Source organism: Thalia democratica, chromosome 4 (assembly GCF_965202585.1).
Source record: "Thalia democratica chromosome 4, ktThaDemo2.hap1.1, whole genome shotgun sequence".
Classification (NCBI taxonomy): Eukaryota; Metazoa; Chordata; class Thaliacea; order Salpida; family Salpidae; genus Thalia; species Thalia democratica.
The window spans coordinates 20,452,084-20,479,856 of NC_139168.1; the positions used below are offsets into that span (position 1 = coordinate 20,452,084).

General features: G+C 24.6%; 1 protein-coding gene across 1 annotated transcript in view; it reads left to right on the plus strand.

Moving 5' to 3' along the window:
• Window positions 1-4,690: 4,690 nt before the first annotated feature.
• The window catches only part of LOC145835226 (fermitin family homolog 2-like), a 42,960-nt gene continuing 19,877 nt past the window's right edge, over window positions 4,691-27,773 (plus strand). Inside the window, exons 1-7 of the mRNA XM_082942786.1 lie at window positions 4,691-4,948; window positions 6,566-6,639; window positions 6,954-7,013; window positions 7,962-8,061; window positions 10,211-10,360; window positions 14,579-14,753; window positions 19,152-19,254. Of these exons, the coding sequence (XP_082798912.1) occupies window positions 4,759-4,948; window positions 6,566-6,639; window positions 6,954-7,013; window positions 7,962-8,061; window positions 10,211-10,360; window positions 14,579-14,753; window positions 19,152-19,254 (852 nt within the window). The 5' untranslated portion in view covers window positions 4,691-4,758. The remainder of the gene's footprint in view (window positions 4,949-6,565; window positions 6,640-6,953; window positions 7,014-7,961; window positions 8,062-10,210; window positions 10,361-14,578; window positions 14,754-19,151; window positions 19,255-27,773) is intronic.

Below are 27,773 nucleotides of genomic sequence, written 5' to 3' on the forward strand. Positions count from 1 at the left end.
TTTATAAAAAAGGATTGAATTAATATTATTATAATGAGTCAAAAAAAAAAAAACTGAATCCATAGCTTTTCTTTAAAAAAATAATAATAGTAAAATATTTATACCTTTAAATTTATCTAAATGAAATTAAGAATTGTCTTGAATTGTGGTTTTAAGCCAAGAGTCAACAAAACATTAATAAAACTCAAAGTCGCTGAAGATTTCAAAATCTAATTTGTGCTAAGTTAACATAACAATCAAAATTTAAACGGATTTAATAACTATCTAAAAAAAATTCTAAAAAATTTATCTAAGTTGAATTAAGAACTGTTTAATTTTTTTTTTCCAATTTAAGCCAAATGTCGACAAAAACTCAATGAAAAAATCAAGAAAAATAACCTATTTTTTACTTTAATTGTGATTTGGTTTAAGTTTTGTCTGCTTTCCAATTTATTAGTAAAAATCTGTTTCTGTGTCTGCATGAGTTCATTAATTCCGTTCTTTTGTTGATGCAGTTTGTACCGGATTCAAGGATTAGTAAAGCTTCTTTTAAGCACAACCTGCATGTCATAACTTCTGGGTTTGGTTTTTTCTCCCTTTGTGATATTTTCCAATTTATTTTGTATTTCTTATTTTCATTTTTTAATTTATGGGTTAATTTTGAGAGTTCAGTTGCTTGTTTATACTGGAGGTAGTTTTTGTCATTTGGATTGCTTTTTATTGTTGTGTTGTGTGTAGATATGCGTTTTTTTAGTTGATTACCACTTAGTCCAATGTATATTTTTGTTAAATTATCTGTTTCTATTGTTGCTTGATAGTTTTACTAAGATAGTTTTACTACAAAGCTTTTGGTAAGGCTAGAATTTTTGTTTTATTAATGTTTCAAATTAACATATACTACGTATTTTTGTAATAGTCAGTATTCAGTTCAGTACATCTACTAATACGGCTTTAAAATTTTAGTGTTAAGTACAAAAGAAAAAAAGTATATTCTTTGAACACAAAGCAATAAAAACAACTTATATTTTAGAATTAAGTTTTTCCACCGTAAGGTTCTTTAATATGTACAAGTTTAGAATAAAATAAAATATTTTAGTAGGTTTTTAAGTTTCAAAAGAACTTCTGTACTTTTTTATTTATGTGTTTTATAACATTTTTTACAGTTTTATGTTATAGTTTTTCTTTTGAGTAAAGTTAAAAAGATAAACTTTATATTAATAGCTTTATATTTAATCTCAAAACCACAAGTACTGAATAAAAATGTTTGAAATATAAATATACCGTTTTTTATATATTGATTTTGATGTCAGTGGTGTCAAAGAAAAACTCAGTATATACTAGTTTTAAAACTTTAAAAGACAACGTTAAGTTACTGAAAAAGTTCATTATTTGATCAATATACCAAATTACAACCTAATGTTTATTTTTGTTAAAAAACAGTTATAAAGTTATACTTTAAATATTAAAGTTTGTGTAAAAAGTATAGTTTCAAAATTTAGATGTTTAGAAACTCTAAAACAAGTTCTTAAAAATTCACTTAATTAATTTTTAATTTTAGGGTAATTTTAACATTTTAAAGCTATTTACTTCTACTTATGGCTTAATATAAAAGGCTTTTTTTTCAATTTAATTTAACAAAAAGTATTACTCGTTTAATATTTCAAGTTAAATTTATTTTATATGTATGTAAAAGACTCATTTTATTTCTTTGAGACTCTTTGTAAAAGCTCAAGTTCATTAGACCATTTTCTTTTGACATTTGAAGCAGTTCTACTAATGTCCCACTTGATAAAACAATTAACTTTTGTATTAAAGAACTTTATAACTCTTGTTTAAGCCGCCAATTATTATCAAAGAAGTATTTATAAGTGTGTTATATATGGCTGTCAAGGATTTTTTTTTTAGATTTAATCATTGTACATATAGAAAATATGATGGTGTGGCCATAGAGGGTTCTTTAGGTCTTTTATTAGCGAACATTTTCGTCAGATATTATAAATCTATTTTATTTCAGAATTTAGATAAGCTGATAATTTACTTTAAATATGTGGATGGTGTTTTTATCTCAAACAAAAAGGCTACAACGTAGAAGATTTATTTGATAAAACTTTCAACCTCCATCTTCACTTAAATTTACTCGTGTAAATGAAGTCGACGGTTGTTTACTTTTTCTAGATGCTTCATTACAACGAACATTAACTTCTTTCATAACATCCATTGTAGGAAACCAATACATCCTACGAAATTTTTTCTGTCTTTCTTCACTAGAAGCAAACCTTATTTCGTGCTTAGTTTTCGATCGTTTAAAATCCTATCTTAAGTCGGTTTAAAAATGGTTGGCTTCCAACTACAACATACATCAATGACTTACAGTGCAAATTAGAGCCTTGCAAAATATAAGTAAAGTATTTAGTTTTAATTTGTAAGTTTAAGCTAAATTTTGCTAACACTTTCATCGTTAAGCACAGAGTAATTAGTAATTACCAAAGTTTTCGATAAGAAAACTTACCATAAATTAATCTCGAAATCTCAAACTTGCTGGTAAACATCGAATTTTTTTAGTTAGGCTTAGGAAAGATAAAACGGTTATATTTAATTTTTTTTTTAGTTTTCTATTTTACTCACTTAAATTTCAAAAAAAAATACGATAAAATTTTAAACAAATAAAACTCGATAATATATAAATTTATTTTTTTTATCAGCAAAAACTATTTAACAAATAGGCCGAAGTAACTAAAAGTTTATTACTGTAACGACATGGTTTTTTTAAACCAAATAAACTAAACTATCTGGTGCAGGTTTAAACCTGTTGCTTGTCTATAAAATAAACTAATAATTGATTTGTCTAAAAAGAAAATGAAGAGTTAAATTAGCTAAAAAACTTTGAAAAAAATCATATGTTAAGAAAAGATGAGTGAATAGAATTAAAAATAACTTTTTTCTCTAAAAACCATTTGTAAAAACAGAACACAAATTTAAAAAAAAAACAATTCCATGTCCTTTTTAAAAGAAGTTAAAAGATATCTAAGTGGTTTGTCACTTCATGACCGAAAGGTTCTTCTTTTACCAGGTTCTAGACCAGGGTTTCCCAAACTTTTTGTAAATGGCCCCCTTTAAAGATATTGTAAAATCCATGGACCCCTTCAACAAGATTACTTATAAACTACGATGGAACACCGAAGAACTTTTTTTTTCTAATCATCTGCAACTCAAGAATACCTAGTGTAAGTTTCAAATTTTGACCTCATGCCTCTCCTCTTACCACTTTGCTGTTCGTGGCCCCCTGAGTATCTGTCATGGCCTCCAAGGGAAACCCTGTTCTGGACCCAAATATTTCGAGCGCCAATCATTGCAACAAATTACCTAGTAAATTTGAATAGTATTCTCTGTCGTAATTTAGAAGTTATTGTAAAACACCATTTTAGCACAAAAGAACGCCTTACAAACAAATTGATACAACACAACAAATAAATCTGAAATATGACCCATAGGATGGTACTGTAATAAATTATTTGAATGAAATGAAATGAATTTAGTCTAGATGATATGATTGTTGTAAAGTCGATTTTAGAAGATATCAATTTATAATATTAATATCAGAGAGCTAATAAATAAATTAAAAAAATGTACAGTGCAGTAGGAACTAAATTCATAAATTTACTTCAATTTTTTTTAAATACTATTAGTTTTATAAAAATTTGAATTAATTACAATTAACATCATATAAAGGAGTGTGAAATTTGATATTTTTTTTTACCTAAATCTGAAAATTTAACTTTTTTTTTCTTAATCTTAGTAATTATTTAGTAATAAAATTGAATTTCACAACTTAAAAATCCTTAAAGGTCTGAAGTACGAAAAATATAACTTTATTTCCCTATAAAAATGATTAAAAGTATTTCAAATTTGTTAAGATTTTTAAGTCATAACCAAAAGTAGAATTGCAGCATTTTTGTTTTAAATTGAGCTTCTGTTTAAAGACAGGTTTTAAGAATATGTGTTATTATATTTATTTTTTTATATGTGTTGGCCATGTTTTTGTTCTTGCAACGCTCTATTCCAAAGCCATCATTAGGACCCCTACACCTATTAGGTCACACAATATAATCATGACATCAGTTAGCAAAAGTGTTATTAAAAACACTTAAAAATTCTTTTTATTTTAATCATCTTATATTAAAACTACTATAACCATGATCAATTAAATTTAGTGGTCACTCTTAGCCAATACATTGAATTATGCTAACTAAGCCATTTTGAACTAATATTAGTCTGTGAAAAACTACGGAGGTTATCACATTGTTGACAAAGAAATTTTCACATTTAACAACTGCAACTTATGAGAAAATGTAAGCTGTAAAAAGGCCACCTATGCAATAATTATGATTATCCAATCAAAATACTCCAAACCCAAACAAACAACCAATCAAAATATGGCACTTACCAATAAATTATCATATTGTATTTGACTAAATTATTTAACTAAACCACCAAATAATCAATTGTAGCAGTCTTAGTTAATTAAAAGCTTTAAAACACTTTTAACAAATCAAATCGCACTAAATTCACAAAGCAACCAATCAAAACATAGCGCTGTCAGGAGCCAACTAGTATAAAATATTTTTTTAATTTCACCACACAATAATGTTAACAACAAGTTATCAATTATTGATTGGTTTGAATTGTACAACTAATGACAATTGCAGCCACTTTAATTAGTTTTAAGTTTCAAGTAAACCAATCAAATTACTTCAAACTCACAAAACAACCAATCGAAACATGGCGTTGTCAGGAGTCAGGATGGCGGACGGGAAGTACGCTGATGGCAGCTGGGAGCTGAACATCAAGGTGACGGACATGAAGACGGAGGACGGCAGCAACGAGCTCCATGTGTCCGTTCTGGTCACCTCGGATCTGCACATTGGCGGCGTGATTGCCAAGCTGGTGGACACTCTGAAGTCACAGTATGGTGAGTTTGAATGTACAATAAGATTAATGATAAATTTAACAATCTGTAACTTGCACATAACAACATTTTGTTTTTGATAACATTTTGATAACTGGGTTTTTGATAACATGTTGATTGAAAAAACAATTAAAAAAAAATTTATAAGTAAAACAAATTTTTTTTATGAGAATCTAACAAATCATTTCAAATAAACTTTGGTTATGGCTTCAAGAGGTTTTTGACCCCTGGTTTAAGATGTCAAGTAGTGTATTTATTAAATTTGAGTTATTAGTGTGATGATGAAGTTTTAATTATTCATGGCTGCCAAAAAACTTGGAATCCTGAACCTTTCTGGAGTTTGAGAACTTCTGTAAAAATACCTGAAACTTTGAAAAAAATCACAAAAAAACCTGGAAAAACTTTTCTATAAGTAAAGTTTACTGTATAACTAGTTAAATGAAATAACTTTTTTATAATAAGCTCAACAATGTGTAAGAGTTTTTAGAAAATATTTGTCAAGTTTTTTTCTAAACTTCCTGCTTGCATTTCAACTTTAGTTGTTTTACTTCTTTTGTTAATTTTCTTATTCTACTATTGCTTGAATTAACTTATATTTTGTTTCATTAAACAGCTTTATAACTTTGATCAATACATTATTGTTGCACTTGTACTTACTTGTTGTTTATTCTGTATGTATCTTATACAATCTTCTCTATTTAAAAATGTTAACATTTATGATCACATACATTAAAAATTACATGGCTTAACATTTCAACACATATTGATAGATTAAATTTAAATCAGAAGAATTTGTTGAGAAATAGAAATGTGCACAATGTAGGCTAATTGCATACATGTTGAGTTGTTTATATAAAATACTTAAGTATTTACAATGTACTTTTACACAACTTATATAGTTATTGTAGTGGTTTAGTCTATATACCTTTCTATTTTGTTAAAAGATTCTAATATAGATAACAGACTGGGTATAAGTCAGACAGTTAGAGAGTAATAATTAATGATTTGTTGCAATGCACTTTTTTTAACAACACTAAACGTTTAATGATGTCACTAGTTTTTTTTTTCAGTTGGTAGTTTGTACTATCATATTCTATTTTTTTAATAATACAGTATATTTCTTATAGTACATATGTATTATTAGTCCTATAAAATCTATGTACACACCACATTTTTTATTTACTTATTGTATCTAATGAATTTTAATTTACCAAACACAGATAGTTATAAGCATGTTTAAAACAAGTATAAATTAATCAGAAGTCAACGTCTGGCAATCTGACTCTCAATACATCACATCATTTGTTAATTTATTTTATCCCTATTAAATATATATTGTCATACTAACACAATACTAATTAATTTGTTTTAATCAGAAACCCACATTGGAGAGTTAATTATTAACACTAAGCCCATTTATCACTATCACTTCATAATCTCTATGTATATAGTAATAAAAATGCTATTATATAAACATAATATGGTCCAATATATAAGTATATAATATATGGTCTGTTATTTTTATAATATAATATATAAATAATATGTATATATAACATCTTTTTGAAACAAAAATGTTGTCACATAAACATATTGCTAATAAAATTACTTTTCAACCAGACGTCCACATCGGTTGGTCTGACTACGAGCTTTGGTGGCCAGACAGGCAAAAGTGGCTAGACAAAATGGGACAGGTTAACTATTTTTGCAAAAACATTAAGTATAATTTGATTATTCTAATGTGTTTATGTTTTATTATTTCAAGACTTTATTATGCAAACTAACTTTTGGTCAAAGATCTTGTCAATGCTTATATATAAATCTAAAAAGATATGTAGCAGTAATGGAAAATAGTATTTGAACAATTAAATGAAAAACAAGCTACTTAAAAAACAAAACAAATTAAATTTTAATCTTAAGGTAAAATTTATGGTAAAGTTTAAATTTTAGTTAATAAAATATTGATAACAACAATAATTTAATTATTATAATGTGTTGTTCCACACAGGTGTTGGGAAAGTATGAGGTCCAGGCAGACGCAAAATTGATCTACACGCCCAAGCACAAGGTTTGTAATGTTAAGTTGGTTACATGACAATTCAAATTCAAACAACTCAAATTCCGTCAATTCAAATTCTTAGAAATTATTTAAAACACTATATCTTAAAAAGAAATATAAATTTAAAAAAAATAAAAAATGCGTATGTAAATCTTATTAATATCTACAAGCCACTTTTATTTTTTTGAAAATCTAAAATATTTTTTAAAGATACTTTAAAGTTACTAAAAATAACTATACTTTTTACTTTAATAAAACCATTTCTCAAAAAATATTTAATTTTTTGCAAAAAGAAAAAAATGGCCATGTAGATATTGATATGATTTACATATGCATTTTTTTTAGAAAAATATAGATTACTTTTTTATTTTTAGCTGTTTCAATTTTTGTTAAGAATTTGAGTTGTCGGAATTTGAATAGGCGTGCACCCTGTTAAGTTGATATATTGTCGACTGTACAGTATTGATAGACATTCTAAATATAATTTCCAACAGCATTGATCATACGTGTTATTTCTAATTTAATTTGCAAGAGTAAGGTTAAAGTTATAACTATCAAGTTGTATGTATTCCCAAGCACAAAGTTTAAAGTTTTTAGACATACAAGTTGGTACTGTAATATAGTTTTAAATATTAATGCTGAAACATATGTTTTAAATACAAACCTGCAAGAATCATGTTTAATTATTAACTGTTGGAGTAACTAAAAACTATAAAATTAAAAAATTAAAATGGTGATGTAACACTAATTATAAAAAGCTTGAGCTTATTAAGTAGTAACAAATCATTTGAAACTTTTTAACATAATAAGATATTCTATTGTACATTTTTTCTCGAGTTTTGGAAACACTGATTACATGAGGATGTTTATAGCCTAAATTCAAGGTATATAATTAGTGCAATTTCCTGTCAAATTCATATGGTACATAATTCAAACATTGAACATTTTGAAACACAGGTGGTGAGAATCCAACTACCAGATTTACAGTACGCCAAAGTGAAAGTTAACTTTGCTGAAAAGTTGTTCTTCACAGTAAAAGACATCTGCAAGTTTTTTGGTTGGTTTTGTAATGAAATTTAATTTACAGCTGGTTATTGAAATTATAATTAAAAGTTTATCATGACAACTGGTTTTTATGTTTTTTATGAAATTTTCATACAAGTAAAAAAAAACCGTTTATTTTTAAAAGATACATTGTAAATGTTTTTTTATTTTTTTTACTCTAATAATAAATACAAGAGTTAAACAGTTTATTTTAAGTAGTCCTTCCAGTTTTGAATAGATCAAATTTTATGTTAACTTTTTAATATAAACCATTAAATAAGTAAATTCTTTTCATTGTTTAAGGTAAAATTGAATAATAGTTGCTTACTTAAATCTATATCAAATTACTGCACACAGATGGTAATATCAAGTTTAAAAATAATCACAATAATTTTCAAGTTTATAGTCAACTCCCTTCTACATATTGACTCATATTGACATGCATACAATTAAGCCAATATTTGATAACCAATGAACACAGTTTTACTAAATCATGTCAAGTTTAAATACTCAGGTTATAATACGAAAATAAATAACTTGTAGTAAAAAATTACTACTGTAAAAATGTCATACAATGACAAAAAAGTTAAGTTGTAGTTTTAAAATTAAATATTAAATTTTTCTTCTTAAAGTTTGTTTTGACTGCCAAAAAGTAAAACAAATAAAATATTCATGGAATTTTTGTCGGATGATTTTAAAGCAAGATAGAATTTTGACACTGAACTTTATTAATATTTAATTTATTTAACTTTAAAGTTTCACAATTTATTCTTGCTTGCTTTTATTTTAATGTTTAGAGAGTTGGTGTTTTTGTTGTTTTTGAAACAACTGTGTTGGTAGTATTATTTGTTAAAAAAAATTTTTGTGTGATGTATTAACATTTTTATTATCTGTAAAATAAATAAAAACCACAAAAAAAAGTTATAATATAAGTTGTTCCTTTAAAGTACTCTAAAATTTAAGGCATTTCTTAATTATGAAAAGCTATAAAGTTAAAATTATTCAAGTCTAATTTGTGATTACTGTTTAATTAATTTGTGTAAAACTTATGTGTATATTGCATGTACGATTTAATATTAAAATAATTTACTTATACAATGTTTAGTTTAGTTATATGTTTTTAGAGTGATTAAAAATACTTAGTTTTATATTAAAAAAAACATTAATCAATTCAAAACCGGAAGGACTTTTAAAAATAAACTTATGTTTTATAAAAATTAAAAGCGTTTATTTTTCATCATATCAAGTAACTAGGTTTAATTAGTGTATAGCTTACACAAAAAAAAAACTTAAAACGTTTACTTAAAGTTTTAAAAGCTTATCCATTTATTAAAACAAATCACAATTGTACTTTTTAGGTGAAATGAGTTTATAATAGACATGAAATAAAACTTGCAAACTATTAAACTTTTAAAAAGTTGTGTTTTTATATTTTTAATCTAATATGTGTATTTTTTCTTTGTAAAATCATTAAATGATGCATTATTCATCTAAAACCAATTTAAAAGTAGGCTAATGAGAAACTCCTTTTATAAATCTATTTGATATAAGTATTTTTTGTTTAGCACCTCAAACAAGTGTACACTATTTTACTTTAAGTAAAGTTAAAATATTAAGGATGATTGCTGTATAGTTCCTAGCCAAATATAAGTTTGTGTACTTAACAAAATTGATTAACTTGTATATCTATTTATCATTAAAACATTTATAAAATACCTTAGCTTAAAATCAATAAACTATAGTAAACTATTATAATTTCTATTTACCACATATTGTTGTATATTAGTAATCAAATATGATCTATCGCTTTTTAAAAAAATTGTTCATTTTTATTGATATTTATTATACAAAAAATAAAAATACTGAAACATCGTACAAATAATAGTGATGGTTTTTATACAGTTATTGATGAAGCATTTTTGTTTAGCACAGACATAAGGCACCCGAAAGAATTGTCAAATAAAAATATACTTGATATAAATACTTTTGTCTAGCACCTCAAATAAGTGTACATTATTTTTCTTAAGTAAAGTTTAAATACTAAAGACTGTTGTTGTATAGTTTGAAACCAAATATAAACTTCAAAACCTAAAAAATGATTAAGTTGTACTTATGTTTATCATTAAAACCTATTAAACTTTTAACATTATTGTTCAACACAGACATAAGACACCCGGAAGAACTGTCAATAATGACCAGGAAGCTGGAGACTAAATCGTCAAAGAAGAATTTGAATGTCAACAACGATGATGGACTCATCACTACAAACGTGTTGACTCCTGGTTTGACACCAACTAGTCCTTATACACCAGGTATGTATATTTATCATATTAGTGGCAATAAAAAAATATATAAGTTAAACATCAGGGTTGACCCTTACTAATCCGTATACTCCAGGTAGGTATATTAAATAATGATAAAAAACAAACATTTTATTATAAAACATGGTTTGACACCAACTAGCCCGTATACTCTAGGTAAATATAAAGAATTTAAACCAATTGTATAAATAATCAATAGTAATAACAAACTGTAACACCAGGGTTGACACAAGTTAGTCCGTATACTCCAGGTAGATATATATTTATCATATTAGTGGTAATAAAAAAAATATAAATAAAACACCAGGGTTGACACCAACTAGCCCGTACACACTAGGTAAGTATATCTAAGTGTTATAATATTATTTGAAATTCAATCTCAGTGAAGGTTTTAAAAGTTTTCAAAAGTATTTTATGAATTTCAAAGACTGACAGTGTCTTATGAAATATTTTTCCATTTCAATTGTTACAACATACACCTGGTAATTATGCATTCCTCTAATGTTTTGTAAATTCCATCTAATTTTATATGTCATCAAGTTCCAATTTGAGGTTTAAATTTAGAACTTCAAGAACTTCAAGAAATATGAATTTCGGTAGAAGTTAAGAAAATATTTTAATTGAATTATTGCAACATTTAAACTTTAATACTAGAGCTTTGTTTCTGTTTCATTTTCGGATATAACAATCTTAAAAGATATAACAATCTATAGTTTTTTTGTTTTCATGTGCCACTAAATGATAAAATGAAAAAACATTTGCTTGCAAGTACAATAAAATAATTTAAAGGTCATATTTACGTGTCTTAAACTAAAACGTCAGTATTAGTTTAAACTGAATAACTTAAAAAAATCATAGTATTATTAGCAATAACATACAGTAGGTTTTATTTACGTGCCTTTAATTAATTTCAAAGTATTAATAAAAATACACTAGTTACAAAAGCTACAAAGTTTTATCAATCTTTTTATTTGAATAAGGCCCATTGTGGTTAAAAAAGAAACAATAAGCTTAATGTACAGCTGAAATAATAAAACAATCGAACAAATATGCCCTTTATAACATAAATGTTTTAACAAATTTTAAAGAAAGCAACTTTATTATTATTTTTTAAATATTTTTAAAGTCAAAGTTAGCTTTGTCTTTTTAAATATTGAAACGCTGAAAAAGCCAGTTTAAAACTTATGAAAAAGCAAATAAACTCAAAATTTTCATGGTAGAGTTTTTCGGTTGATTATTGTGTAGAAATTTTTCAGTCAGGTATTTCATGGTAGAATAACTTCTAATTATTCCTACCGGCTCTTGAAAGCACTTGACTAGATAAATCATCAAAAAGATTCTGCTTTGAAGTGTTTGAACAAATATCTGTAATGGAAATTAAAGCTTACTTTTGATTTATATTTCTATGTGTTCTACATTACATTCATTTCTGAATTATATCCAACTACTGAATATGTACTTTAAAAAAACAAGTATAGTATTTGTCAATTTTTTTACAGATGTACATAAAATTTTGAAATTTTGAATTAACAAAAAGATACTGCAAACTGTTTTGCTCAGTATTTAACATTTTTGAAGTGCATGCATTGTAGAAGTAATTCTTTAAAATTTTGTAGGTAATCTGATGAAAGAAATCAATTCAAATGATTTATTACATTACTTTACTAAGGCATTTAAAATTTAAGATGTTGAATTCGAGTGCTTTAAAGCAAATTAAAACATACCCATGTACGAATATTTACCTCTAGAGTCACAACTGTACTTATACAAATAAAAGAGATTATTAAAATTCAAGTATTTGAACAGACGAAATATATGAGTGCAAGTATTCATGTAATCTTTATTTTAACAGCTTTTCAATGCTAAAATACTCATAAATGAAATTGCTTAAGGTCTTAGCCTTCAAACATTAAGTTGATAAAACATATTTAACTCGATAAGTGAATTTACTATTAAAGCGATTTTCAAACAGCTATTTTTAAGTTTAGCCGTTTTAGCTGTAAATTCTAAAACTATATATAAAGAGCTCAAAGTTTAATTTTAGATAATTTCAAATTTAATTGTGTTTTTTCTATTTACATAGGCATGATAAATTAATGATAAATTTAAGTAATGTTAATAAGTATCACAAGAATTGATTTTGTATTTAAAACTTTATTCATAAACAATAGTCTATGAAATTGATCATACAGTTTTTAAAATTTTATAATATATTTTGCTAAGCTTGAAAAAAAAAGTTAGATAAAAAAAAATATTAGAAAAAATTAAACAATCTTATAAGTAGTTTAATTAGTTTGCTCATTTTAAAAATTCTATTGTTGTGTTTTAGAAGTAAACTACTAAACCTTGAGTTTAGCTTGTTTAAATTGTTTTTAATAGTTCATCATTAGTAAAATAAAAGCCATCAAATTTTTAATGGAGTTTTATAAAAAGTTAACAAAATATTTATTTTTAAATGCAAGCTTATAACTCAGTGATAAACCAGTTAAAAATAAAAACAAGAGGAGGTAAGTGAAATCTGTTGTAATTTGTAATGATATATACATGTTGTAAAATGTATTTAAAATGTTTTATATTAATTATTGTTTTTGTTTATGCTTTAATCGTAATGAAAGTTTTATGTCAATATTTTTTGTGTTGTAAAAATAAGTTTATTTTGCTTTATCAATATGTTTTTAATGTTTATGACCATTAAGTTTGAGTTTTTGAAATAATTAATTAAAAAAACTTAACTGTATATGAATAAAAAATACATTTTGATGCAGTAAATAGTTTATTACAGTTTAAGAGAATGTGTCTTATTATACGTTCACTATAATTTTAACATTTAACATTAAGTTGTTTAGTATGTAATTTTATAATTTAGATTACATTTGTTTTTTATATTAGCATAAGCAGATATTTAAATGTTGAAACATAATTTAAATGTATAGCTTTAGTTTAGTATGTAGTAGTAGTGTAAATATTTAGTCGAAAATTGTCGTTTTTATGTTTATAATTGTCACACTGGATGAAAATTTGTAGCCTCCAGCTAAATTATGTTAAAAATCTTATCTAAATTGTAAATAGTTGTGTTAAAATTTTAAAGGTATTTTAAATATTTAAATATTTAGAGAAAATGTTACTAAGCTAGTTTGATGTATAAATTTACCTAAAATGTTCAAAATTTTAAAAATTGTTTAAGTTTAACTAGATATTAACTTAATTGGAATGATAAACATTAACAAAAACGGACTCAATAAATAAGTAAAATTTTTTTTTTTGAGTTTTAGTTTCAAGTTTAAGAGTAAAGTTTAAGCATAAAGTTGCTATTAAATATAACAGTAAAGCTTATAGGTAAAATATGCATAAGATATTTAAAACATTATTTAATATGGTATTAGCAAAAAATTATGTTCAACTTGTTTACCAGTATAATAAATGATAAAATACTAAATTATTTCCATGTAAATACATTACATACAAGTTAATCTAAGATCAAAAAATAAATAGTTAGATCTTATCTTAATGTTTTATGTTTACAGTATTTATATTTGGTAAATATTACTCTTGTCAAAATTAACTGATTTAATCAATACTTTCTTTTTGTAAATCTTTTGTTCCTTATTATTTTTGATACTGTCATCAAAGTAAATGATTGTAAAAATGTTCTGTGTTTATATTAACAAAAATTTAGTCTTTTTTAAAGCCGATTACGGTACTACTACAGCTTGTATTGCTTATAACTTAAACTTGCATTTTTTATATTAAAAAAACTATCAAATAATTTACCACTGGTCAAATTGCTGTAATTACTAAGTACTACTTGTTATATATTGCAAAGCGTTTTATGTAATGTTTTTTATACGTCATAATAGCTATTGATAAATCTTTTTATATCTTATACTTTATTATTTTACCTGTAAATTTTTATTCTAGAAAAAAAACTATTTATTGCTTAAGGAACCTTTGTAACAATTTTAAGAAAATAAAATGCAGATACTCTTAATAATTTTTTGGCATGCGTTTATCAATTTGACTAATCTAAATATCAAAAATCAAACGTTTTACCATCAAAAAGTTGAGTAATAAGTTTATTTTAAACTCAGAATCACCAATGAAACTATTTGACACTGAAACATGTGTTTCTATTAATTTTTCCCCAGTTATTCAATGTAATACTATGAGAATAAAATATAAATACATCAATTTGGAGTAAATTTAACTTAGGATCACCGATGTACAACACTCTCACTCCGAAGGGCAACTTGAAGGGCAACTCGTTGGAGTATTTGGGAGGAGTCGACTCCAAGTTGCTGTCCACGTCTTCAAAACCCTCCGCATTCGCATTGCGTCACCTGTTCAGGCCCAAGTCGTTGATGGACAAGGCGAACTACAACATCGGGTTTGTTACAAACGAGCAATTATTTTCCGTGATTTTTTGACCTTATTTTTGTTTAGTTGCTATATTTCGGGCAGTTTGGCTATTTTTTGCGACTATGGTGATATATAGCTACAACTAAATATTAAAAAAAAGTTTTTAAGTATATTCATAAATTCCGCATTTGCTTTGAGCCACCTGTTCTAAGGCCTAAGCCACTGATGGACTACAATATATGGATTGTTATAAATAAAATAAAAATATTATTTCAATAAAATTTTCGGCATTACCTTAATGTTTATTTTATCATAATATATTAGTTATATGGCTAAATGCAAAAGTTACCTAGTGGTGCTTTTCACAGTATTATTAAGACCAAATAAGCTAAGTCCAGATATTTTGGTTAATGATTTACTACACTGATTGTTCTTTAAGATTACTAGTGGTAAAACTGCTGATTCTAACAAAAACTAACATTTTGCAAAGTCAAAACAACTGTAAAACAATTGAGATAAAAATCTTAATTCGTTCTTTTGAATTATTTACCATCTAAATTGTTAATCTTTCACGAGACTTTCAGTTAACCTTTACAAAGTAGCATATGACAAATACTTTAACTTCATACCAAAATGTTTTAACTATAATAAAATATTTAGTTGGTAGTTGAGTAACCAAATCATTTTTGAATTAACAATTAATATTATTTAAACTCCTTTTCTTTAAAATATCTCTATTTATTAAAAAAACGAGATTTAAAGACCTAGTTGACTTAATTTAATTGTTAATTAAACTTCTTAACAATTTAAAAATTTTTTTTTAACGACTTAAGTAAAGTTAAAAGTTTGAATTTTATGATTATAATTAAATAAAATAAAGTATCCCAGAAAATGGACTGATTGCGTAAGTTTAAAAAAAAAGTTAACTGCTATCTTTAATTTTTATGAATTAGTTTATTTTAAACTGATTCAAAATTGTATTTGTTATAATTTTATAGTTATTTACTGATTAAAATAAAATCTATTCTCTTATGTAATTGTTTACATATTATTAGTGTTTATTTTAAATTTAGCTTTTACTTTTTTTTTAAATAGTTTAAAAGTACCAAACAAAGTTTAAAATAAACCTTTTTAAATTTCCTTTTAATTTTAGTTTAAAACGTTGATTTTGTTGTGTAGTTTAAAAACAAAATAGGAATCAAGTGTCTCCAAATCATAAATACTTTTTACTTAAAACACGCCATATAAAAAATTTTTGACAATGTAATTAAAATATTTAAATAAAAGCATATAAAATAGTTTACCGGAAAAAAAAGTATATAAAGATATAAATTTATGAAATTGTGATTATTGTTTTTCATGTGATTGTAATAATGAAAAGAATTCATATAATTTACAGTATTTGTTCATTCACAATTACAAAGTATTTCTCACACAGTTGTTTCTCACATATCAATTGTACTACCAAGTTTATTATTCCCACACAGAATGCATACAAGTTCATTGATAACTTATTTGATAATAATTGTCGTGTGAATTCGTTACAAAAGTGTACTGGATTAACTTATAATGTCCAGTTTGAGTAGTTTTTATAGTAGAAAAAAAATAATTAAGTTATGAATATAAAAATAGTCATTGTTAGGTTTCAGTGAAAAGAAAGTGTAGTTTGAACATTAACAAACGACATAAATAGTATAATAGTCATCAAAATATAAATTAAAAAGTGTAATTTATGTGTGAAATTTTCAAAACAAATGAATTTCAGTTCACAATCAAAACTAGTAACTAAGCATGCATTTTTTGTTATTATAAATTTAACAGGATATACATTTATTTTTTACTAGAAAGTCTTGTTTGTTAAAAGGTTTCAAACACAATTTAACAGATAACACTCAGCTATCAAAATTACTATAAATTTCTATAGTGATGGGTATTTTACTAAGCCAATTGAACAACAGCTTATAGTTATTTTTTAAAGTGTTTATAAAAAAAGCTCAAGTTAGCTAAATAAAATGATTGATTTGGTTGTAAAACAAGTTTTTTTTAGTAAAAGTTTGAACTTAGAAAACGTAAAAAAAATAAATTTCATGCAGTATCAGGAAAAAACATTAAAAGCAAATAAATATTACAAGTAATTTTTAATTAAAGTGGTTAATTTGATATGTTCTTCGAACAAAACATTTTAATTTTTCAAAACAGTTAAAAATAAGCAAATATTTATCACTATAGTTTTTCAAAATACAGCACTTTATACGGTACTTATTCAAGTATTGTTATATTATAAAAGTTAATCCTACTTTCAAGTTCATAGTATAATACATATGAACCTTTTGGTATTTACTGTATTGATAGTTGTTGTTATATTAAACTAGTTTAGGTGCTAAAAATTTAATAGTTATATTTGAAAGAAAGCATATTTTATTACTATTATAAAATAAACTCACTCAAAAACTTAATTTTAATTATTAAAAAGACATTTATAAAAAAAGTTGTCAAAAAATAAGAGTATAATGCTCAAGTTAAGCCGAAGCAGTTTTTCACATAAAACTTAATCTTTTTTCAAGTTCAAAATTGAATACATTTTCACTTAATAACCATGATCTAGCGTTATGCTACACCAAAACCCTTTCATTAAAGTCAATTATTTGTACCCTAAAGTGCAAAGTCTAGTTTGACTATATAATTTGATACTTTAAGTCGACATATTTCAATATATGAAATTTAGTATTAATAAACTACGTTTTTCGAGATAAATTTTGAGTTATGTAACAAAGTTTCAACCATTAAATTTAATTTTTCATTTGCTGGAATTATAATTACAAATTTATGTAAGTTAGCTTTTTTTGTAAAGTTTATTTTTTGATAAATAGTATCTTAAGCCTAGATCTATTTTTACTTTATTATTAATAACTTTTTTTTTTCCGAGAATAACTTCAAAGTCTGCTTTATTGCGGAATTCGATCTAAAGATGAAAACTAATAAATAAGTGATGTTAATACAGTGTGTACTTTTGTTTAATTTTTTTTAAAACCGAAAGTTGTGTTTGTTAAAAAGATTAAGGTTCTCGTAAATATAATTTTATCTAGTTTTGTGGAAAAACTTTGTTTATTTAGCAATTAGCCTTAATCTTAGAACGTTGTTGTGTTTGGTACTTAATGATATGCTGTAATTAGATATCAGTTTTCATTTTGTATTTGAGTTTAATTTTAATGATTTAATAAAATAGTTTGAAGTTACACTTTATATTACTTTAGTTTGATAGAATGTTTTAATACTCTAAGTGATTTAAATAAAAAAAATATGTAATAGAATTTCAAACAGGTCATATATATTTGTGACCTTTTAGGTGCTAAATAACAAAAAAAAGTCAAATGTGAAAATCCGATAGTAATTTCAAAAATAAATAAATGTATAGGTAATGATATTATATTATCCTGTTAAACTCGATTAGTACAAGTCGTAAAATTTACTAAGATAAATACGAGTGTAAATATTTATAGTATTTAATTATTTTTTCTTACAAATTCACATACAGTTCAAGGAGTCTGATGCATTAAACAGCTAAATATTAAGTACCCATGATTTTAAGCTACTTTGTTTAATATTACAACAATACTTAACAATCACGACAACTTTCTTTATTTAAATATTAATAAACAATCAACACAATCTCTTTAGTGTTTTAATCTTATTTAATATACAGATGGCTTGACACATAACATGAATAAAAAAAATAATAGAAATACTTATAATTCTTATTAAACATACATATGGTTAGACAGTTCCAGATTTCTAATAAAACTTAAAGTTGTAGTATCTATAGTATTATTTATTGTGATTTTTTCTTATATAATTCTAACATTATTTAGTATACAGATGGCTGGACAGTTTAAGATGTCTAATAAAATTTAAAGTTATAGTACTATTTGTTGTAATTTTTTGTTATATGTAATTTTATAATAATTTAAACAATATTTAAAATTATTGTATTTTTTTTAAAAAATTTAAAAATATTTTAATTTAATATACAGATGGTTGGACAGTTCCAGGTGCCTCATGGAACTGGTGTTGTTTATTGTAATTTTTTGTTGTATGTAATTTTATAACAATTTTAATGTTATTTGATATACATATGGTTGGGAAGTTCCAGATGTCTCGTAAAACTGAAAGTTATAGTATTATTTATTGTGATTTTTTCTTATATAATTCTAACATTATTTAATATACAATGGCTGGACAGTTTAAGATGTCTAATAAAACTTATAAGTTATAGTATTATTTATTTTAATTTTTGTTATGTAATTTTATAATAATTTTAACATTATTTAATATATATATGGTTGGGAAGTTCCAGATGTCTAACAAAACTTAAAGTTATAGTATTATGTATTGTTGATTTCATAATAATTTAAACATTATTTAATAGATGGTTGGACAGTTTCAGGTGCCTCATGGAACAGGGGGTGGAGGAAAACTCGATCATCTACCTCAGGTTCAAGTATTTTGCTTTCTTCGATCTCGATCCCAAGGTTGGTTGCTTTTTATTAACTTATTATAAGTATTTGAACTATACTTGTTCTAGAAACTGTTGTTTTCTAATTTAAAATTTTACAATTTTTTTGATCAAAAAATTATACGATTCTCTTAATCAAAAAATTATACGAATTTTTTAAGTATGACCCCAAGGTTGGTGTTTAGGTAAATAAATAGATGGTACGAGTGTTTTAGATTGTAAAACAATACTTTTATAATAATTTTTATTTAAATGGTAAGTTAATAGCTACTTTGCCAAGGTTGTTTTCATGATAGGTAACTGTTTTGACTGTAGTGGTAGATTGTAAATTCATTACAATATTTTTGTTTTAATGATAAGTTAAAGCTTACTTTAATCCAAAGGTTGGTTTTTTGTATAAAACAAGTTTTCTTGGATGTATCTTATTCAAAAATATTGTTTTAAAACATTACAACAAAAATTCTATTTGTTAATATGTTCTGTTACGTGAATATACAAAAAGCTTTTTGTAATTGAAAACTGAAATATAACCACAAAAACTCGTAATTTAATGTTCAAACTGTAAATGATCTCTGTTAATGAAATAACAAATTTTGTTATTGTAACAATAAACAATAGCATAAAACGTGATAAATATGTTTATTTTCCGATTTCATGATGTATAACATTTGCTTATTATTTGCGCAGTAATACCCTGTTGTTAATAAAAAGTTTATTGATTTGTCCACCATTCAACTTTTGTTTGGATACAAAGGTCTCATATGTGCATTAAATTTCACCCGTATATAGCACATTTTGTTTGTTAAGAGGGTGTAGGTAGAAAGACATTTGAAAATATTAGTTGTCTCTAAAATTTTCAAAGTATGAAATATACTAGATGAATTTGAATAAGTTATTTTGTAATTATTTATGTTTTAATTTCTAGTTGCGTCAAAAGTTTTTTAAAGCTTATTTATTTAAAATAACTTTAGTAGGTTTTTTGTTGAAATATTTATAAGGGTCTTCATATATTTATGATACAAATCAACAGAAATAAAGTATTTAAAAAAGCATAATTTATGATTATTTTAAAATTTTACTTGTATGGTAAAATTATTGTTTAAAAACATTTTTTAAGAGACTATACATTTTGATAAGATACTACATATATAAAATAATTTAAAATGTTCTACTAAAGTATTTAAAACATGTATGATATATGGTTTATTCTCCTGTTTGACTTCAATAGCATCATATTCTCTTCAACAATATTTGGCACAACCTTGGTAGGCGTAGTAATTATGTGATGACAAATTGAACACATTGTTGCTTTGAAGCTGTTAAAGTTGTTAATGCACTTGTATTTACTTGGTTTGATGTATCAATTGTAAAATTTTAATTCTGTAGAGGTTTTCAAACAAGCTTTGAGAAGAGTAATAAAACTTGTATAAAAGTATTAAATTATTTCCAGTTATAGCTACTTTATTGATTGTTGAATAGTTACTAAAACCAAAATAAATTAAAAACATGTCCTTAATTCATTAAAAAAAATGCAAGATTTTTTAAGTTGAACTTTGTATTACTTACAAAACAATAGAAAAATTATTCAAATTATAGCTTATTACAACATTAAGAAAAAATAATTTTGGAAGAAAATAATTGAACATAGCCTTTTGCTTCATTTCTTTATTTGGTATAAGAACAAACATCATTTAAAGCTGAATTGAAGTTGTAAAGATAAAAAGTCCAGCCCACAGTTTGTTTGTCTAATTAAGCCGTGTTTCAGTTCAATTAAAAACCACTGTATACATACAGTTTGCTTGAAGTTGAAAAGTTTGTTTAGAAAATCATCAATCATTCCTTGAAATGGTTTATTTTAATGTAAAAATGCTTTGATGTTCTTGCTTTAAAGTGCATTCAATACATAGGTATTAAATAAACAAGAAAAAGTAATTTAAATTAATTGTCTGTCAACCAATTTATAAAATTTACTTTTTAAACTTGAATGTTTGTCATAAAGTCAGTCAAAATTTACCTTTTTTAAAGGCTTAAACTGATTTTAAAATCGATAGAAAAGCAAGTTATTATTCTATTTCCTTCATAAACTTTGGTTGTATAAAGTTAAAAATTTTAAACCTTATTTCTTGTTCAAAGTATAAAATGCACAGAAGTTAAGTATGCAGGCATTGCCAGTATTTCTACAAAACCACTTTTGTGTTTGTGTGTAAGTAAAGATGCTTCCGGTTTACATACCACTGTAAATAAGCTCTTTAATTCATGTAAAAGCTTAAATGTGAAGAGTTTGTTTTACGCTCCATTTTAGTCATTTTTGTTTGTACCTTACTAAGAAACAAAATGTTGTTATGTTTAATAAATTAAGTTTGAAAAAATAAAATAGTTAATTTTAAAGCTTTTTATCAAAAAACTGGTAAGAAAACTGCACTAAATTCAAAAAGTAATCTTGGACATAGAATATCATTAAGAAGTTATCATATTAATTATTTAAGTAAAAATGTTTGTAATACACTTTATAAAGTTTATTACTTTTTACAGTTTATGTCTGTATCTAAATTCTTAATTTAAGCATTTCTAAAATCAAAATCTTGTACAAAAACTGTGTACAAATGACAAAAATGTATCTGAACATGAATTAAATTCAAAAATTCCTATTTGTAGCGAAACTAATCAGATTTCCTTACAAAACCACTTTTTAAACATTCACACAACTAAGTTGTTTGTTTTATGTTTGTAAAAATGTAAAACATTAAACTTGAATAAATAAAGTACTGTATTTTCAATCTATGTTCCAAATTTTTGGTAGACGGTTTATATTAATAAACAGAATTTTTTAAACTATTTATAAAAAGCTTTAAAAATTCATTCTTTACAAGTTTTATAGATTCTCATTCAAAAATTGTACTGTGGACACAAACATGTTTACTACTTGATAAATAAAGTTTCAGTTTGACAAAATCTTAAATAACTTGCACACAGTTCAAATATTGGTACAGTAAATGGCATTTGAAATATTTTCCCTTAAATGGTATTTGTTAATTTTATCCACTGTAAGCTTTTACCATAAACCTTTATCGCGAATGTGCTCTGTTTAGATTTTTATAACTTTCGCATGGATTAAATTTCAAAATGATGACAGCCTTTTTTAATGTTAAGTATAATGTTGTAGTTTTTATAGAAGTTATGTCTTGGTCGATATAATTTACAAATTTAAAAATATTTACCTAAAAAAGGGACACAGGGTTTTTATTAAGAATAAATATATGATTTTTACTATTTAAAAAAAGCTAAGCCTTTATTAGCTAAGCTGAAAAATGTTTAACTGAAAAATGTTCTTTTGTTTTCATAAGTTTTACCATCCAAACAAGTTAAAAAAACATAATTCAAACTACCATATAAAACGGTATATAGTTTACTCAAAGCACAAACAAAATACCAAACACAACGCAATCGCTTCACTGTTTTCACTGCTGCAAACTGCTGGTATTCAAAATATTTCTCTGGAATTTTGCTTCAAACACAATTTTTTTACAAGTTTTACCAGAAAACTGTTTGATCAAGTTTTTATAGATTTAATAGTAGGGTCAATTAGAGTGCAAGCTAGCACTAAAGTAGCTTTTAAACGTCAATCTGGTATAAAAAGAGTAATCCTTTAATGGGCTTGAAAATCCGTTTGTTTTTGAGTTTTCTTGGAAGCACTGCTGGTTTAATTTGTGTAAACAGTTGTTATAATGTTAAATAAGAACAAAAAGTTTATTTTGCTGTTGACAACTAAATTTACATTAAGAATTTGTTTAGTTTTTCAAATTTTTAGCATACTTTGAAAGTTTTTTTTCTTTCAAACCTATATTGAAATAAAGATAATTTGTAAGTTCATTTACTTTTTACATGCCAAAATTTAGTTAAAAAGTTTAAATAAATTCTTGTATCCGTTATTATCTTTGCAAATATTTGTCAAATAATCGAGCTAAACTTCACTTCTACTACTAGTAAGGTAAATATTTACACGCATGACTGATTTCAGCTTACAACAAGTATTTTAGCCAAGCCTCTTTTCGTATTTACTTGTATTTATTTATTAAAATAATTGTAAATAATCTGATTTTCTGTGTTGAAAACAAACTTCAATCGTATGAGGTAGATTGACTAAGAAATAAGTGTTTATATTTTGCATATTTATTTTTTTTATGTTTTAGTATCAAGTTTATAGTATTATAAATTTCCTTTTAAGTTCTTAGGTTATTAATTAACTTAAACTTAGATACTAATCTAAACAATAATTTAGCAAAAATAAAACTATGAAAATTTGAAACTGTTTTTGGTTTAAATTAATTTCTTACCTTCACAAATAATATGACATGGGTTTCAGAATTTTCAACCAAAAAGCACACTACAAGATGTCTCCAAAAACAATGTGTTTGTTTTCTATACCATTTTGCCGGCAAACAGTTTTTGTTTTGTTTATTTAACCTACTATTTGAAGTCGGCATCGTTTACTTTTGCTTTGTTTATTTAACATTCGCCACTATATCTAGTCCTTTTTATTAACCTCTTGTTACGACTCTGTCGAAACCATTGTTTTAAGTTCAAAAGAAAAGTGATTGATCATTCAGTATTCATTCAACTGTGGTTTACATTTGTGTTATGGCTTTTATTTAGACGTATTGTACTTTTTTATATTCAAAATATGTTTGTTTTTGGTTTGACCTTACAAGTTTTGGGTCCCCACCCAAAAATGTTTGCTTTTTGTGACTTCATGCCGTTTTTTGAATGTCAGTTTTGTTGTTTCTTAAACAATCAGCCATAAAGTTACTTTTACATTGTATAAGTTAATAAAAATTCGACTAAGTCTATAAATAATTATATTTTTATAGTTTCGTATTGTCATGAAAGCTACTGTTTAAATATAAATAAATGTACAAGTTTTTTAAGTTTTAATACAAGTTTTAATTTTTTTTAAATACAACCAATACAACCTACAATTTTATTCAACAAAGTTAAGTCTAATGTAGTCTGTCTAAGCAAGTACTTTTAAAAAGTTGCATAAAATAAAGCAAATTAGACAGTTATTGTTTTTATCAGTAGTGATTTAATTATTCAATGAGTTTAAATAGAATTTTTTTTATTTTTTGATAATACAATCAATACGACCTGTTTAGTTTGTTTATTATTTAATTATTTTGTTTAACAGGTTAGTTTCAATCAAAAAAAAAGTTTTAACCATTATTAAAAACTAACAATTTATTGTTTGTATCAAAATAAATACTATTTTTTTTTTATTAAGTAAAAAAATACAATTTTTTTTTGCAAATACAACCAATAAAACCTGTCTAATTTTGATTGAGCGGTCTTCTGCGTGTAGCAAGCTTGTTGTTACCATATATGGTCATGTTGCTAGCTCGCTTGATATTTCATTATAACTTCACTTTTTACTTTGAATTTCCTTCAACTTTGATGTTGCTAAATTTTATGATTTTTCGTTTCAAAAGTTTTTCTAATTTAACAGTTTGAGCAGGAAGGTTTGAGTTTCCTCAGAGTGTGAAGTTTCAAATTGCTCTTTTTGAATTTTTAGTGTCAAAAGTGTTTCCAATTTAGCATTTTAATTTGTTTTTGAATTGAATAGGAAGATTTTATGTTCCTTGATGTATGAAGTCTGAAATTGCTCCTTTTTAATTTTAGTTTATATTTATTCTCAATCTTCTTTATATAGTTTTTTCTATTGCTTGTAACATAAAAGTGTTTAATTTCTTTGAAATTTTAACGCTTTTCAACTTTTGATTTTTTTATTAAGTTTATGATCAAATTGTGTTTGATGTTTGCTTTTTGATGATTTTCAAATCAAGTTTATTTTTAGTTTCCTCAAAAAAAAAACATTCAAATTTATTTTCTTTCCTGTATACAGTTTTAGTTTTAATTTTTTTCGGATTTTTGATTTTAAATAAACAATCTTGGTAAAAATTTAGTAAAAAATATTACTGCAAAACTTTTTTAATTTTTGTTTTCTTTTATTAATAGAATAAATTTTTCTTTTCTTAAATTTATTTGAATTTTTTTTAAAACTTCTTTTATATATTTTGCACTAGTCTTCTTGTTATTTCCTTAAAACTTTTTAAGTTTAAAAGAGCTTTAGTTCGATTTAAACAGTTAAGTTTAATTTGTTTCCTGATCTGTGTATAAATTTTTGAAACAAATTTTTAGTAACTTTTATCCATTTTGCACTGACCTTGTAGAAGTTACATTTATACAGTTAAGTTTAATTTGTTTCCTGATCTTTATACATAAACGTTTTTTAAGTTTCCTTAATGCTTAGAGTTTCTATGAAAACTGCCGCCTATTTATTAAATTTTAGTTTGTTTAAATTTATTTTTAAATTTTAAATAAAAACAATTTTCCCACTTGTTTACTGTTAAATATGCTAAAACTTACTACTTATTTTATTTTGAATATGTTTCTTAACTTAAAAACACATATACTTAAAACTTAGTTACACTCATAGTAAAGTTATTTGGTATTAGTTTATTTTCCAGTTGTATAGTTATACTATTCTCTTTTTTATATTTGTTGTAATTGTATTTTTATATGTTTTTACTTTGATTTTCATCAAAAGTTCGCTTTACTTTTCCAAATTAACATATAAAAAAACACAGCCTATACGTTTTCCATAAAAAGTTTTAACTCACATTACGTGCACAATTTACATTTTCAAATTAAATTAAAACAGTTAATACTATAAAATACACCTTAATCGCACAAAATTTTTATTTATTTAACGTTACATTAAATTAGATTTCCGTGTTTTAAATCGTTGCACAAATACGTGTATGACTATATAAAGGTGTATAAGTGTTTGAATAAAATGTTGGAATTATATTGAAAATTATTTCTCAAAACCAGTTGTTGTTTTAATCGAACTTCTTGAGCTTATTTAAACAGTTTTATTCTCCTGTTCTTAACTAAATACAATGGATAATACTTTAATTCTGGCATTGTGCTTTTCAGATGTCTTTTTTTCGGCGTGTATTGAGTTTGTCTAAATATAAATTTTTTGTAATAGCATAACTGGAGAAAGTTGAAAACAAATTTTATCTGTTTATTATAAATTAAAGAAAAAACTGTAACTTAAAATTAATAAGTTGTTAAAATCTTATACAAATCGATATACTATATCTTGTTATATAACATATAAGTATTAAAAGTACAATGTACAAAATAAAATTTTATCAAGCCTAAATGAAATTTAAATTTATGTCAAGTTTTATGTAAATAATTTAAAATAATTATTTTTGTTATGATTATTATTGTGTTTTTACATAACCGTATTGCTCTGTAGTTTATATTTGTTTTGAAACTCAACAAAATTTAGCATGTTTGCTTATACAATACTTTTTACTCATTAAAAAAAAGTTAATTATGAAGTTTAACTTAAATGACCTGTGACGTATTAATCATGTTATTGTGTAAATAGCACAAATGTATTTTGTTGAATTTTTAAATTTTATTATAAAAGTTTATTCTTAACTTTCTTATTATAAACTACAAGGTTGTAACATATGTATTTAAAAATTTAGAAAATTATAAACAGCTCAAAAAAATTATAACTTCTTTTTAGAATTAAAAAAGTATTGAGTTTAATTATAGTGTTTAAAAACTTTGTTAAAAAATAACTTTAAAGTCTTAAAATTTCTACCTGTATTAAGTAATACAAATAAATTATTTTATTTAAGCTTTTAACATAATTTGTCAGCATATTAAATTGTAACGTCATTGTTTAGACTTGAATTAGTTATTAAATGACTAATTTTTTTCCAAAGTCTAGCCCGTATTAACCACAATATTAAATAGTTTATGAGTCATTTTAAATAAAATAGGTTTTAAAATTTGAAAAATCCGAAATTTCTCATTTCTTTTTTATGTTTTTAGAAATATGTACTACAAACTTATTTTGCATTACTTTTCAATTTTTGTTTGTTTAAATTAAAATAAACTAATTAAATATATGCTGTCAAAGTTTAATTTTATAAAAAGAAATTTTTATTGTAAAACACATGGTACAACCAGTTTTAACTTCAACTTAAATTCTGGGCCACTATCTTAAAGGTAGTCTGAAATCAGTGTCTATGTTTCATTGAAACTCTTTAAATAATAACTGACTTAAGAATTTTAATGAGAACTAAACTCGGGTTTCATTTTGTCTTTAGCTTGTGGTCCTGTGACCAAAGTTGTATAGTCGAAACTCATTGTACCACACATTTCACAATTCGCTAATTACTTTAACAGGTATTTGATTTTCAACGGCTTGCATTTAGCAACATTAGCTGTGTGGTTCATAAATTTATACTGGCACTGTAAACTAGTTCATTGTAAATTAAGCAACCTGTCGCTCCACCAAGCACTTTGCACGCTGCCAAACTGCATGACTTTGCGTACTCAAGATAAAATATTAATAAACTGTTCAAAATATAGTTTGCACAACTACCAAATAAACCGCTAATATGTACCACTTACAGTACTGCTTAACCCTGCAGGGTTGCCACAAGGTCA